The 12,343-nt window shown below is 39.1% G+C and overlaps 2 protein-coding genes across 2 annotated transcripts; one reads left to right on the forward strand and one right to left on the reverse strand.

Moving 5' to 3' along the window:
* Positions 1 to 125: 125 nt before the first annotated feature.
* On the forward strand, positions 126 to 9,518 carry EMB2738 (GTP-binding family protein). The gene is made up of 12 exons (XM_011092065.3): positions 126 to 639; positions 1,112 to 1,179; positions 1,684 to 1,767; positions 1,941 to 2,234; positions 2,731 to 2,870; positions 3,417 to 3,504; positions 4,430 to 4,606; positions 5,378 to 5,539; positions 6,004 to 6,197; positions 7,950 to 8,100; positions 8,510 to 8,675; positions 9,106 to 9,518. The coding sequence occupies exons 1-12, from the start codon at positions 261 to 263 to the stop codon at positions 9,174 to 9,176; spliced, it is 1,974 nt and encodes a 657-aa protein (XP_011090367.1). The 5' UTR covers positions 126 to 260; the 3' UTR covers positions 9,177 to 9,518.
* Positions 9,519 to 9,972: 454 nt separating this feature from the next.
* LOC105171164 (uncharacterized) lies at positions 9,973 to 11,719 on the reverse strand. The gene has a single exon (XM_020696660.2). It carries the CDS (start codon positions 11,708 to 11,710, stop codon positions 10,229 to 10,231), a length of 1,482 nt encoding a protein of 493 aa, XP_020552319.2. The 5' UTR covers positions 11,711 to 11,719; the 3' UTR covers positions 9,973 to 10,228.
* Between the last annotated feature and the right edge of the window lie 624 nt (positions 11,720 to 12,343).

Raw genomic sequence — 12,343 nt, forward strand, 5'->3', positions numbered from 1 at the left:
TGTGATAGCTCATTGTTGGAGTATTTGTTAGAATATTTATATTTTTAGGTGTATTTATAATTTTTTTCAAATATATATTTATAATTAAAATGAATTTCAAAAGAATGCCCTGGAATACAGTCTATCTGAAATTATCCGCACAGTTGCTGTTGTAGCCTTTGTATAGGAAAGAAGCAAGAAAGTTTGAAGGATAAACCTTCGTCTCTCACCGTTAAACCTCTCTCTCTCAGGCGCACATAGACAGAGTGGAGAGATAGAATATGTCGTCATTGGACATATGTACCTTAATTCCTTTCTCTAAGAATTGCTTTCTACTCTCTCCTTTCCCAAATTCTTTTCCTTCTCCAACTGCCTTCTCTCTCTCCCCCAAACGCCGCCCCCAACTTCACCTTCGGAGCCCACTTCTTCCTCCCTTATCCGCCGCCAATATCTCCACAAACACACAAAAGGAGGATTTGTTGTTGGGAGAGATACATGAGGATAATGAGCACGAGGCGGTGCTTGATGAGGAAGAGTTGTTGGAAGAAGAATGGTCATCCGACGAGGAGCCGGAGAGATTTGACGTCCAAGAATTTGAGCGTGAGGCCAAGCAAGTCGTGAAGGACTTCTCTGTTTCCTTGTCACGCGAATTGAAAATCGGTCCGTTTCTTGAATTCTCGACACTTTTCTGGGTTTTCTTGTTTTATCTTTAATCATTTTCATTGCCATGGCGCTGGAATGCAGAAAGGCATGCTTTATGTTTATTCTTGATCATGACTTTTGCGTTTCTTTTGCAATCTTGATTCCTTTGCTTCCAAGATGTATAGTTGGAATAATGCGTGAGTGATACTGAATACACAAACTCTGACAATAGGATTAGTTGTTTATGAGGAGGGATATGTTATAGAAGGATTTCAGAGCTCATGTTGTTTCATGAATTATAGGTTTTAAGTGGAAGAGTGAATTTGAGATTTTACCTTTTCTTTTAAGTTTCCAGAGGACTTCAAATGTGATATGGAACTGATTGTTAGTAATCAATGAACACACTGGAAAATTAATTGACAGGTGCCTGTGGAGTACTCTGTGCATTATGTATAGATGCTTACATCCCATATATCTTTGATGATTTCAGAAGATGATGTTTCCAATCAAAAGGAAACTCGGGGAAAGCAGAAGAGACGGACAAATACTGGTAGCAATGTCAGTGAAACTCTTGTCTTGGTCATTATTTATTCTCTTCAATTGTCTTCTGGATCGGTCCTCTTCTTATGTTAGTTGTCTCAAAGTGAAGGGAAGTATACACATTAATACAGCAAACTTTGCACAACACTGGAAATGCATTAATTGACTCTGTAAACTTCACATGGTTTCTAGATTTTAAAGCTTGGCATTTTCTCCCCATCTGTTACTTGATTCATTAGAAGTATGTTGTCAAGGCTGGTATATCTTGTGATTATCACAAGAAAAGTGAGGGTTTGATAATTGTCAATGCGAGCACACTTTCGGTAATGGTAAATGTGAGCACACTTTATGGTAGTCCAAGAAAGTAGGAGAATTTATTCGATCATATGAAAGTTATATTGCAGACATCTGGATTTCGTAAATGCTACATATAAGCATCTGTTGCTTTGTTCATCTTGGCACGATGGATTGTAATAAATTTCTTTTATGTGTTGATTTCCTGCCAATTGAATCTTTTCACAGATTCCTGATCATCTTCTTCCAAGGGTGGCAATAGTGGGAAGGCCCAATGTTGGTAAATCAGCACTGTTTAATCGTCTTGTCGGGGTATGTATTGTCATTCTTTGGTGCAATTGCTTTTGCCAGGATGAAGTCAAGTATGCAGTAGCCTGGAAAATGTAATTTTATAAGTTGTTTTGTTTCTTGTTTGTGAGTTTCTTCTTCTTTTTTTTTTTAACTTTATGAGCAAAGCTTCATTTATTCGAGTTGCCTGTTTGCAGGGGAACAAAGCCATTGTGGTTGATGAACCTGGTGTTACAAGGGATCGTTTGTATGGTAGAGCATATTGGGGTGACTATGAATTTATGGTTGTGGATACTGGAGGTGTACTTACAATTTCAAAGTCCCAGGATGATGTTATGGAAGAACTAGCTATATCCACAACCATTGGCATGGAGGGAATTCCTCTTGCCTCCAGGGAGGCTGCTGTTGCGAGGATGCCTTCAATGGTAGAGAGACAAGCTACTGTTGCCGTGGAAGAGTCATCCGTCATCATATTCCTAGTTGATGGTCAAGTATGGTTCTTCTATTTTGGGAAATTGTTCCTATTTATCTAACTGATGCTGATAAATCCAAACATATTGACAGATATTATATACTTTGGATGAAGTTTAGAAGAACTAAACTAAGACTGGATAGTCTGATAATGATAATATTGGTGGCCAAGTTCGGATGGAAAATTTTTGTGTGGTAACTGATTTATGTGCAGCTTGCTGGTTTTGGGGGAAATAAAAAAAAAGAAAGAAAAAGTGGTATCCTAAAAAGTCATTCCTTCTCTGTTATTGAGGCAAAAGGTTTTTAACTACAATTTGTCTGGATTAGATGCCTGAAATGCAAGCTAGAGTCAGGGGTCTTCTCTGGCTAGACAAGTTTTAAAGACATCTGGAAACTACCATTTCTTGTACTTTTTTATTGTTAATTTAATGGAAATTTCTTTTACCTATTGCTATATTATTGTGATAGAGTGCGAGTCCTGTTTGTTGTGGGCAGTCTATGATGAACTATTAACAGGCAGGTCTAACTGCTGCGGACATTGAAATAGGGGATTGGCTGCGGAAGAACTATTCACACAAAAGTATTTCTCTTGCTGTCAACAAATGTGAATCTCCTCGTAAGGGACTCATGCAAGCATCAGAGTTCTGGGCTTTGGGGTGAGTAATAGCTTCTTCATTTCAATCCTACGAATATTTATCATTTATATGGTGCATAAGTCATGCAAACATGGAGAGTTTCTATGGTTCAGTATATAAAAAGGAAGAGAGACTACAATGAACTTAGGTTTCCTTCAAGCAAACACTAGAAGAAACGACAGAGAGAGGAAGAGAGAGGAGAGGATGGGTGAAAAACAATGACCAACACTCTCCCATTTACAGTAGTACATACAATAGCATGTTACATCATACATTTGTAGTCACTGATTTCACCCATCTCTTAAGTCACCCTCTCTTGAAAGAGAGAGTTGGTGACATGACTACTTTATTCGACCATTTACTATGTTACTAATCCATTATCATGTTACTGCTGTATAGATACATCTGTATCTATATGTATGCATATTCCAACGGTTACTATAATGATGTCCATCTAATAGCACAAGAACTTGTGTTTGATCAGCTCAAACAGGGAATATATATCTCTTGGACTATTTCCTTGGCAGCTGGTGTTAACCGTGGGTTCTCATTTCCATGATTTGATAGGTATTCACCCCTTCCCATATCTGCTATATCTGGGAGTGGAACTGGGGAGCTTCTTGATTCTGTCTGCTCTCAATTGAAGAAGCTTGAGGTGAATATGTGTGCACCATGCAGAGAGATGCTTCGTATTATACCTTTGTTTCGTTGATCCTTCTTATGACTGAGCAATATGCTTTGCAGGATAAATGTTACAAAACTTTGCTTATGAAGCATTATTTGTTCTGTTTTCTGAAGTTTTCTAAGATAGTTTTATTTAGGGTGAATGAGTTTGAGTAGTTTGCTGGAGGAGACTGTTCTTTAGTGTTTGTGCACAGGCATTATCTTACACTAACTATTGTAGATGGAGGTTTCGAGCTTGTATAGACATGCAAAACCATACTTCTTAAGATACAAGAACTCTTGTTCATGTGGAAACACTTAACAATCTTCATCTTTCTACATGATCCTTCCACCCATGGGATATTGGATCTGGTTGCCCTGCTGTTTAGTACAGTCCTTGGTCATGTGTTCTATTATGTTTGCACCACAAAGTTCCTGCAGAGGTACTCCAGGATCACAAGCTTTGCTTAAACGATACTCTTACTAGGGCCAACATCAGCCAGTCATTCCATCATTTGTGGTCCGTCAGGAAAATGGATCTAAGTATGGGCTGCTTTGCTTCTCAATCTTTTCGATCGAAAGCCTATGTAACAAAACTTGATTCTGCATTCTTCTTTTTACTCATTGGAAAATTGCATTTATGTGGCTGTTTTTACCACTAGAAGCTGACCCGAATACTTTTCACTGCTGGCAAGTTGCCTAAGCACAGCATCCGGTCTTGACTTAAAAGCTGAATTTGGAGCATAAACAAATATATCTTATCCCTACTCTTTACTTATTCTACTGATCTGTAATCGAACGCTGTATTCTTTATCACTTGGGACACTGTCAAGGTTTTTCTTCAATATGTTCAAATATATTTAGTTAATAGAAATGAATGGAAAAAAGATGACTATCCTATTGATGATTCCTTGCAGGAGACAGAGAATCATGTAGAAGAATATGTTCCGGCTATTGCAATAGTTGGTCGACCAAATGTCGGTAAAAGTAGTATTTTGAATGCTTTGGTTGGGGAGGACAGGACCATTGTCAGTCCCATCAGTGGAACTACTCGTGATGCCATAGATACTGAATTTACTGGTTCAGACGGCCAGGTTGGTCTTGCCTTTCTAATAGTAACAAGATTTATAAGTTTCTGCCCAACCAATGTAGTCTGCATTCAAAACCAGATAAACATTTGAGGCTTGTCTCTTTGACTTTTGAATGGATCTATATTCTTTGTTCAGCTAATGTCATATTCCAAAAAAGCTCACTTATATGCACTTTCAGTTTTCTTTTTTCTTTTTCAATGTGAAATTCTCTAGGTTTGACACTAGCTTTCACCCTTGACGAACCGAATCTGATTGTCTAGATTTACATATTCCTGAATCAGCAATTTGATGTTGCACACTTATTCCATTGCTGTGTGTATTGTGATCACGTGTGAAATGATGTTATTCATATTGTGTTTGATCAGAGTTCCTGAGATCACACTCAAAAAAAAGTTCTAATCATTTCAAGTAGCGTAAGTAGCTAAAAAGCAGGGTCTGTACTTTCAGCAAGTTTGAAGTAAGGAAAATTGACAATGTGACCCACAGAACTGAAACTTCTAAGGTTGCTCATGTACAGCCTTCCCTCAGAGATTAGAAACAAGAATCCAGGTCCAAGGATCCGTGATTTTTTATAATCTTATGCACGTGGTGTCTTCTTCTCCCATGTTATTCAGTTACCCGGATACTTATATCCCGTAGAGCTGGGTAGGTCAGAAGATGGTCCTTGCAGTCATCTTTCTCTTCATATAATGGCACGGGAAGCATAAGAGGCGTCGAGTCCTACCTTTGACAAATGGAAACTATTGACGTTAACATAAGTATCATCTGCTGCAGAAATTCCGTCTTATAGATACGGCAGGTATCAGAAAGAGAGCAGCTGTAGCTTCATCAGGTAGCACCACCGAAGCTCTGTCTGTGAATCGAGCATTTCGTGCCGTTCGTCGTTCTGATGTTGTTGCCCTTGTCATTGAAGCTATGGCCTGCATAACAGAACAGGTAACTAGTGCACAGATTTGCTATTTGGTTGATCTTTATGAATGGCGTTATCATTGGGTAAGATGGTGAATTGAGAATTTTTCTGATTTCATATATGTTATGATGGTTCATAAGCAAGACCAATTAATTCAGACATCCTAAATAGATTTTGCTACTTACATGGCAGATAGTTTAGCATGCATGTATTTATATGTTCATATATTAGTATGTTTGACTTCTGAATACCCTTGTGAACATATTGAAATTTCCTGACTTCGGAAGTGGAAAGGTGGATCCTTGTGTCACCACGATGAAAAACAGTCTTCATATTTCATTTGGAGAATTGCTGGCAAATTAGCTTTAAAGTTGAATTTCTGTTATTGATGACTGCCATTATCTGTCATTAGCATTTTTCTTTCTGTCTGTTCCTTGTTTTCTTTTGAAGTACATTTTCCACTGACACTACCATGGCTTTGACTTCCAAGGATTTCAAGATTGCTGAACGGATAGAAAAAGAAGGGAAGGGTTGCCTAATTGTTGTGAATAAATGGGACACAATACCCAATAAGAATCAGCAAACTGCTATGCATTATGAGGAAGATGTCAGGGGGAAGCTCCGCATTCTTAACTGGGCACCCATTGTGTACTCAACAGCAATACAAGGGCAGAGTGTTGAAAAGTATGTTTCGAAATAATAATTAGATATGCATGCATGTGCAACATCTCTACTTAATCTCTTGCTTGTCGCTTTGAATTTTTGTCTTGTTTGCCAAAAGTTTATTATCATCTTCTTAACTTCACATGCTAAAGTCCCCAGCCAAACCTCCATCCCTCCCCTTTGGTATAACAAAATTAAATTAAATGAGTGAATCGCGTCAATGCTTTGATATGTATGTAGCGGTGCTACTTGTTGAGAATCACGAATTGATTCTTCAAATAATTGTAAATTCAAAAGAGAATCACAATAATATCTAAGTGATTGTTGTGATATTTATATGATTTGTAGATTTCCTCTATTTCCATTATTGACATATGTAATTCACCTTTATAAATAGATGGATGTTATATCCTCAAATCAAGACACAAGAACATAATTTAGCCATTTGGGCATTTGTGTCATGGACATAGGCCATATTGCCCAACCATATAAATCTTTGTCTTTTGTTTCTCCCTTGACATATCTTGTTTTTACATATGTAGAATTCTGACATGGTATAATCTGCCTGTGACCTGTGAGTTGTAGTTTTCGATCCTTGGGTGCCCAAGTGTGCGATCCTTCTCATTTCTTCCCAGGAGTGTAGAAAGCTTCTAGACATTGATTTGTAGTATTCGATCCTTGGGTGCCCAAGTGCACAACCCTTCACGTTTTTGCCCAGGAGTGCAGAAAGTTTCAAGACATTGAGTTGTAGTATTAAGATCCTTGGGTGCTCAAGGGTGCAACCCTTCTTGTTTCTGCCAAGGAGTGCAGAAAGTTTCTATTCAAGAACGCGTGTGACATCGCCTTGACCTCCGTTCACCTCCTCTCCGGCCTCGCCCCGACAATCGGTCTATATGGTCAGTTTGTTGATTGCTGAGGTTTCAAATTGTGATCCAAGACATTGAAGAAAAGTTTGACTTCTATTGTTCAAGTTAAACATTCCAATCAAAGATTTCCATGTTCAACATGAGGGGGAGACTTGAGAATCACGAATTGATTTTTCAAATAATTGTAAAATCATAAGAGAGTCACAACAATATCTAAGTGATTCTTGTGATATTTATATGATTTGATTTTGGAAATTTCCTCCATTTTCCAGTATTAACATATGTAATTCACCTATATACATTGGTGGACATTATATCCTCAAATCAAGAGAGAATCACATAATTTAGCCTTTGGGTATTTGTCTCATGGATGTAGGCTATATGGCTAAACCACGTAAATCTTTGTTTTGTGTTTGTCTCTTCACATATCTAAAACTCTGACAAAACTATATTCAGTTGCAAGAATGCTGAGATATATGTGGTGAGTAAACAGAGTATCTCTAAATCCTCCGTATTATGAGGAAGGAACATTCTCCTCCGAAATCCACTATCTTTTCAGGAAGGACATTCTCCTTTGAAATTCTGAACTTCCTTTGTTATCTAATTTAGTGTTGTCCATATCAGCTTCTGTGTTGCTGATAAATCCTCCTCTGTCGTTATACTGTGTTCAGAACATTCCTATTATATGTTATCACCACCTTGTCCATTTAAGCCAAAAGCTAGTTTTATTGTACTGATATATCAACTTAAGGTATAAATGTTGAAATCTTGTACGGCAGATATCTTTGATTGATGTTATGTCTTTACTTTCGCGCTGTATTTTTAAGTCTAATTGCAGAGATAAAAATTTTGGTGTTGCCTTTATTTTGTGTGCATCATTTGTTTGGATCTACTTTTTATTTTATAGGATCATTGTGGCTGCTAGTATGGTTGAAAAAGAGAGATCAAGGAGGTTATCAACAGCAATCTTAAATCAAGTGGTACGAGAAGCTGTTGCATTCAAGGCACCGCCAAGAACTAGAGGCGGAAAAAGGGGTCGTGTTTATTATTGCACTCAGGTACTATACTGGATCAAGATGAATACTGCTCATAAAATGTTCCCTCACATCTTTAACTGATAATTGCTTAAATAACTTTTTATCTATATCGGATGTTACAAGCAATGCGATATAAAATGAAATCATATGCTGTTCTGAGTCTCTATTGTGACATGTATGTAGTCTAACTTCTGTCAATGAACTCTGAAAAACTTGACTTGCATTTCAACTGAATTTATTCCTTATTGTAAGTGAAGCATGTACAGTTGATAAGCACCATACTGACATCAATATCCAACCACTTTGTTCTGTTTCACATACCTCATATATACTTACCAGTTTGTGCATGACGATATGTTAATGCATGTATGGAAATGTGTGAAGATCGCATTGCAAGAACTAATTGACCTGACAAACGAAGTTTTCACAGGCAGCTATCAGGCCACCTACCTTTGTGTTCTTTGTAAATGATTCAAAGCTTTTCCCAGAAACATACCGAAGATATATGGAGAAGCAACTGAGATCAAGTGCAGGATTTGCAGGAACACCAATTCGGCTTCTATGGCGTAGCAGAAGAAAAGTGGAAAAAGATGAAGGTAAGTTGAAACAAAGGTTTTTATGTTTTTTGCTATTGTTCATGTGGTTGTAGATGGTTATATTGCTTAGAAAACAGATGAAGCATCCTCAGTAGAGGCGAAGCCGAAGTTTACTCAACTACTGGACCATAAAGCACAAGTACATCCAAAAATATACTTGGAGTTACTTGTCTTATTCGCCTTATGTTGGTGCATCTCAGACTTCGCAGTGCTATTGCTCATATATGTTCTCTGTAGCTTTATTCGTATATTGCAAGTTTCCTATGATTTAGTGATTTTCTCTGTGGTTGACCTTCCTTTTGATGTTTTGAGTGTACTCCTTCGATCTGTTTTATTACTAGAGAAACAAAAAAGAGCAAAGAATTTGCAATGCGTCCTTACTGTCAGAGCAGACTGCAAAATTATGTGTTGCTTCTATCATGTATTCCAGGAAAGGATGCTTCCACGAGGACACAAGTGAACTTATCACAATTTGACCAAAAGTCAGCAGTAGCAGCATAAGCAATACATTGTTGATTCAAATGGCAATCTCTTAGTCAGAGGCTCTCTTCCATGTGGGGGGTAATATAATGGAGCCGAAGAAATGAATTCTGATGGTTGTCATTTGTAATTGATTCTGGAGCACAGCACTTATACAGAATCCTCCTGAAGATTACAAGACAGAAGCGGCTCATAAAAACGGTGGGTGCTCTTGTACCTAGACTAATATGGGATATATAGAGTGGATGGGAACATATAACTGAGAATCTTATGTTTGTTATCTTGTTTGTTCTTGACCTGTCTCACTTTTTTAAAATCATTATCTGAATGTTGGGTGATATGTACTTTAGTGGTTAGAGATCATCGCTTCTGTGAATATTGTGGATGTCCCATGTCTTCTTGAGTTGGCGTTGACTTGTGATAATGTGATAGTGGGAGGGTGAGATATCCTAGTACTTTCTTGTTGGTCAGGTGATGACTTATAGGAATAAAACTCAGATACTTTGTGATTCAAAGGTTGTGGGGATGACTTATAGTAGTAAGATAGGAGGAAATGGTGATGATCGAGGTGGTGATCTATGGTAGTAAGGTACCGAAGGAAAGATGGTAATGACGAGGCCTGTGCTCCCATTGCTTTGGCAACTTAGCGGTTTTCCTACAGAATTTTGTTTTCTTTAGGGTGAACCTTTTCCACTTTGTTGCAACTTATTAGGGAACTTGGTAGATAGCAATTTGGACAGCAAAAATCAACTCAATCAGATTGCAAGAATGGAACATAAACTCATTGGATCCAACCTTAAATGATGACTGCATGGGATTCTCAATTCAAAGATATAAATGAATTTAGATTAGTTGTTGATACAAGACAGATCGATACAAAGAAACCTCAAGAAAAGAACACACAAAGCAAGAACCTCATTGAACCTCTCACTTATTGACGCATGTACTACAAAAGGATAAAGAAACAATTGAAGAGATTGAAGACGACCAGTTCCACATGAAATCAGGTGCTTCTAACACAAAAAGCGAACAACAAAGGGGCTTCCTTGGTAGTGTTTAGGAAGAGGTGAATTTTAGTAGTAAGGTGGTGGTGGGGATGGTGATGGAGGTGGTGGAGATGTATAGTAATACGGTGGAGGTGGAGATGGCGAAGGTGGGGGCGGGGATTGGTAGTGGTATGGTGGTGGTGGAGATTTGTAGGAATATTCAGGATGTTCTATATGTTTAGGTGGTGGTGGTGGTGACTTATATTGGTATGGTGGTGGTGGAGGTGAGCTGTAAAAGTATTTCTTTGGTGGTGGGGGTGGCGATTTGTAGGAATATTCGGGATGCTCTACATGTTTTGGAGGTGGTGGTGATTTGTACTGGTACGGTGGTGGCGGAGGTGAGCTGTAGTAGTATTTCTTGGGTGGTGGAGGTGGCGACTTGTAGGTATATTCAGGATGCTCTACCTGTTTCGGAGGTGGTGGTGACTTGTACTGGTATGGTGGTGGTGGAGGTGAGCTGTAATAGTATTTCTTGGGTGGTGGGGGCGGCGACTTGTAGGTATATTCGGGATGCTCAACGTGTTTTGGAGGTGGTGGTGATTTGTACTGGTACGGTGGTGGCGGAGGTGAGCTGTAGAAGTATTTCTTGGGTGGTGGGGGCGGCGATTTGTAGGTATATTCGGGATGCTCAACGTGCTTTGGAGGTGGTGGTGATTTGTACTGGTACGGTGGTGGCGGAGGTGAGCTGTAGTAGTATTTCTTGGGTGGTGGGGGCGGCGACTTGTAGGTATATTCGGGATGCTCAACGTGTTTTGGAGGTGGTGGTGATTTGTACTGGTACGGTGGTGGCGGAGGTGAGCTGTAGAAGTATTTCTTGGGTGGTGGGGGTGGCGACTTGTAGGTATATTCGGGATGCTCAACGTGCTTTGGAGGTGGTGGTGATTTGTACTGGTACGGTGGTGGCGGAGGTGAGCTGTAGTAGTATTTCTTGGGTGGTGGGGGTGGCGACTTGTAGGTATATGCAGGACGCTCTACGTGTTTTGGAGGTGGTGGTGACTTGTACTGGTATGGTGGTGGTGGAGGTGAGCTGTAGTAGTATTTCTTGGGTGGTGGGGGCGGCGACTTGTAGGTATATTTAGGATGTTCAACGTGTTTCGGAGGTGGTGGTGATTTGTACTGGTACGGTGGTGGCGGAGGTGAGCTGTAGTAGTATTTCTTGGGTGGTGGGGGTGGCGACTTGTAGGTATATTGAGGATGCTCAACGTGTTTTGGAGGTGGTGGTGACTTGTACTTGTACGGTGGTGGCGGAGGTGAGCTGTAGTAGTATTTCTTGGGTGGTGGGGGTGGCGACTTGTAGGTATATTCAGGATGCTCTACGTGTTTCGGAGGTGGTGGTGACTTGTATTGGTATGGTGGTGGTGGAGGTGAGCTGTAGTAGTATTTCTTTGGTGGTGGGGGTGGGGAAGCATAAACGTAAGGCTTATAGGCTGCAACTTGAGAGGCAATGAAGCAAATCGCCAGAGCACATATTAGTAAGGGCAGCTGCCCTGGTTTTGTGTGGATTTCCATCTTTAGAAGCTCCAACTCTATGTTTGAAGAATGAAGAGATGTTAGCCCCTTATATAGTGAGCAATATCCAAGTGAAAATGCACTATTTAATACAAGCAAATAAAAAAATACATAATAGAAGCAAATAGCTGGCTCAAGGTTTGACAATTAACTCCTTCACATTCTAACATTATTTGAGCTACATTATAATGGGAAGCTACTTCCATATGAATCTCAATCATACCGTATATATGAATTAGTCAAGAATTGAATTTACAATATTTAAACACTAAAAAAAATGGAAAATATACAGGACTCCAGCCAAATGGCCTCTTTTCTTTGTTGGGGGGTGGGGGTGGGGATACAGCAGAAACGAAAGAGATCCCTAAATATAAATTAAATAAATCAAATTGCACTATAATTTATTTAAGATGTTTGTTTATGCAATTAGAGACTTATTCTTGTTTCAGAAATAGACGTGATAAGCAGTAATTTGCACGACATATTTCATAAGTTAGCATGTCGTTGATATCTTTGGTGAAAGTTTTTTGGTTGATGCATTGATAATGTTGCAATTAATGAATTTGAATGGATCCAATATGTTGCATAATGTCTATTAACGCATCCCCCAACAAATGGTTGAAGTTGGCGAAC

The sequence above is a fragment of the Sesamum indicum genome, linkage group LG9 (assembly GCF_026168435.1).
Source record: "Sesamum indicum cultivar Baizhima isolate 11 linkage group LG9, ASM2616843v1, whole genome shotgun sequence".
Taxonomy (NCBI): Eukaryota; Viridiplantae; Streptophyta; class Magnoliopsida; order Lamiales; family Pedaliaceae; genus Sesamum; species Sesamum indicum.

Bases quoted from the DNA above. Each gene is read 5' to 3' on its own strand.
- EMB2738 (XM_011092065.3), top strand. From the start codon at position 261: ATGTCGTCATTGGACATATGTACCTTAATTCCTTTCTCTAAGAATTGC. The intron at 5,540-6,003 runs GTAACTAGTGCA...TTGACTTCCAAG, and splicing joins TGGCCTGCATAACAGAACAG to GATTTCAAGATTGCTGAACG. The intron at 8,676-9,105 runs GTAAGTTGAAAC...CATGTATTCCAG, and splicing joins AAAAGTGGAAAAAGATGAAG to GAAAGGATGCTTCCACGAGG.
- LOC105171164 (XM_020696660.2), bottom strand. From the start codon at position 11,710: ATGGAAATCCACACAAAACCAGGGCAGCTGCCCTTACTAATATGTGCT.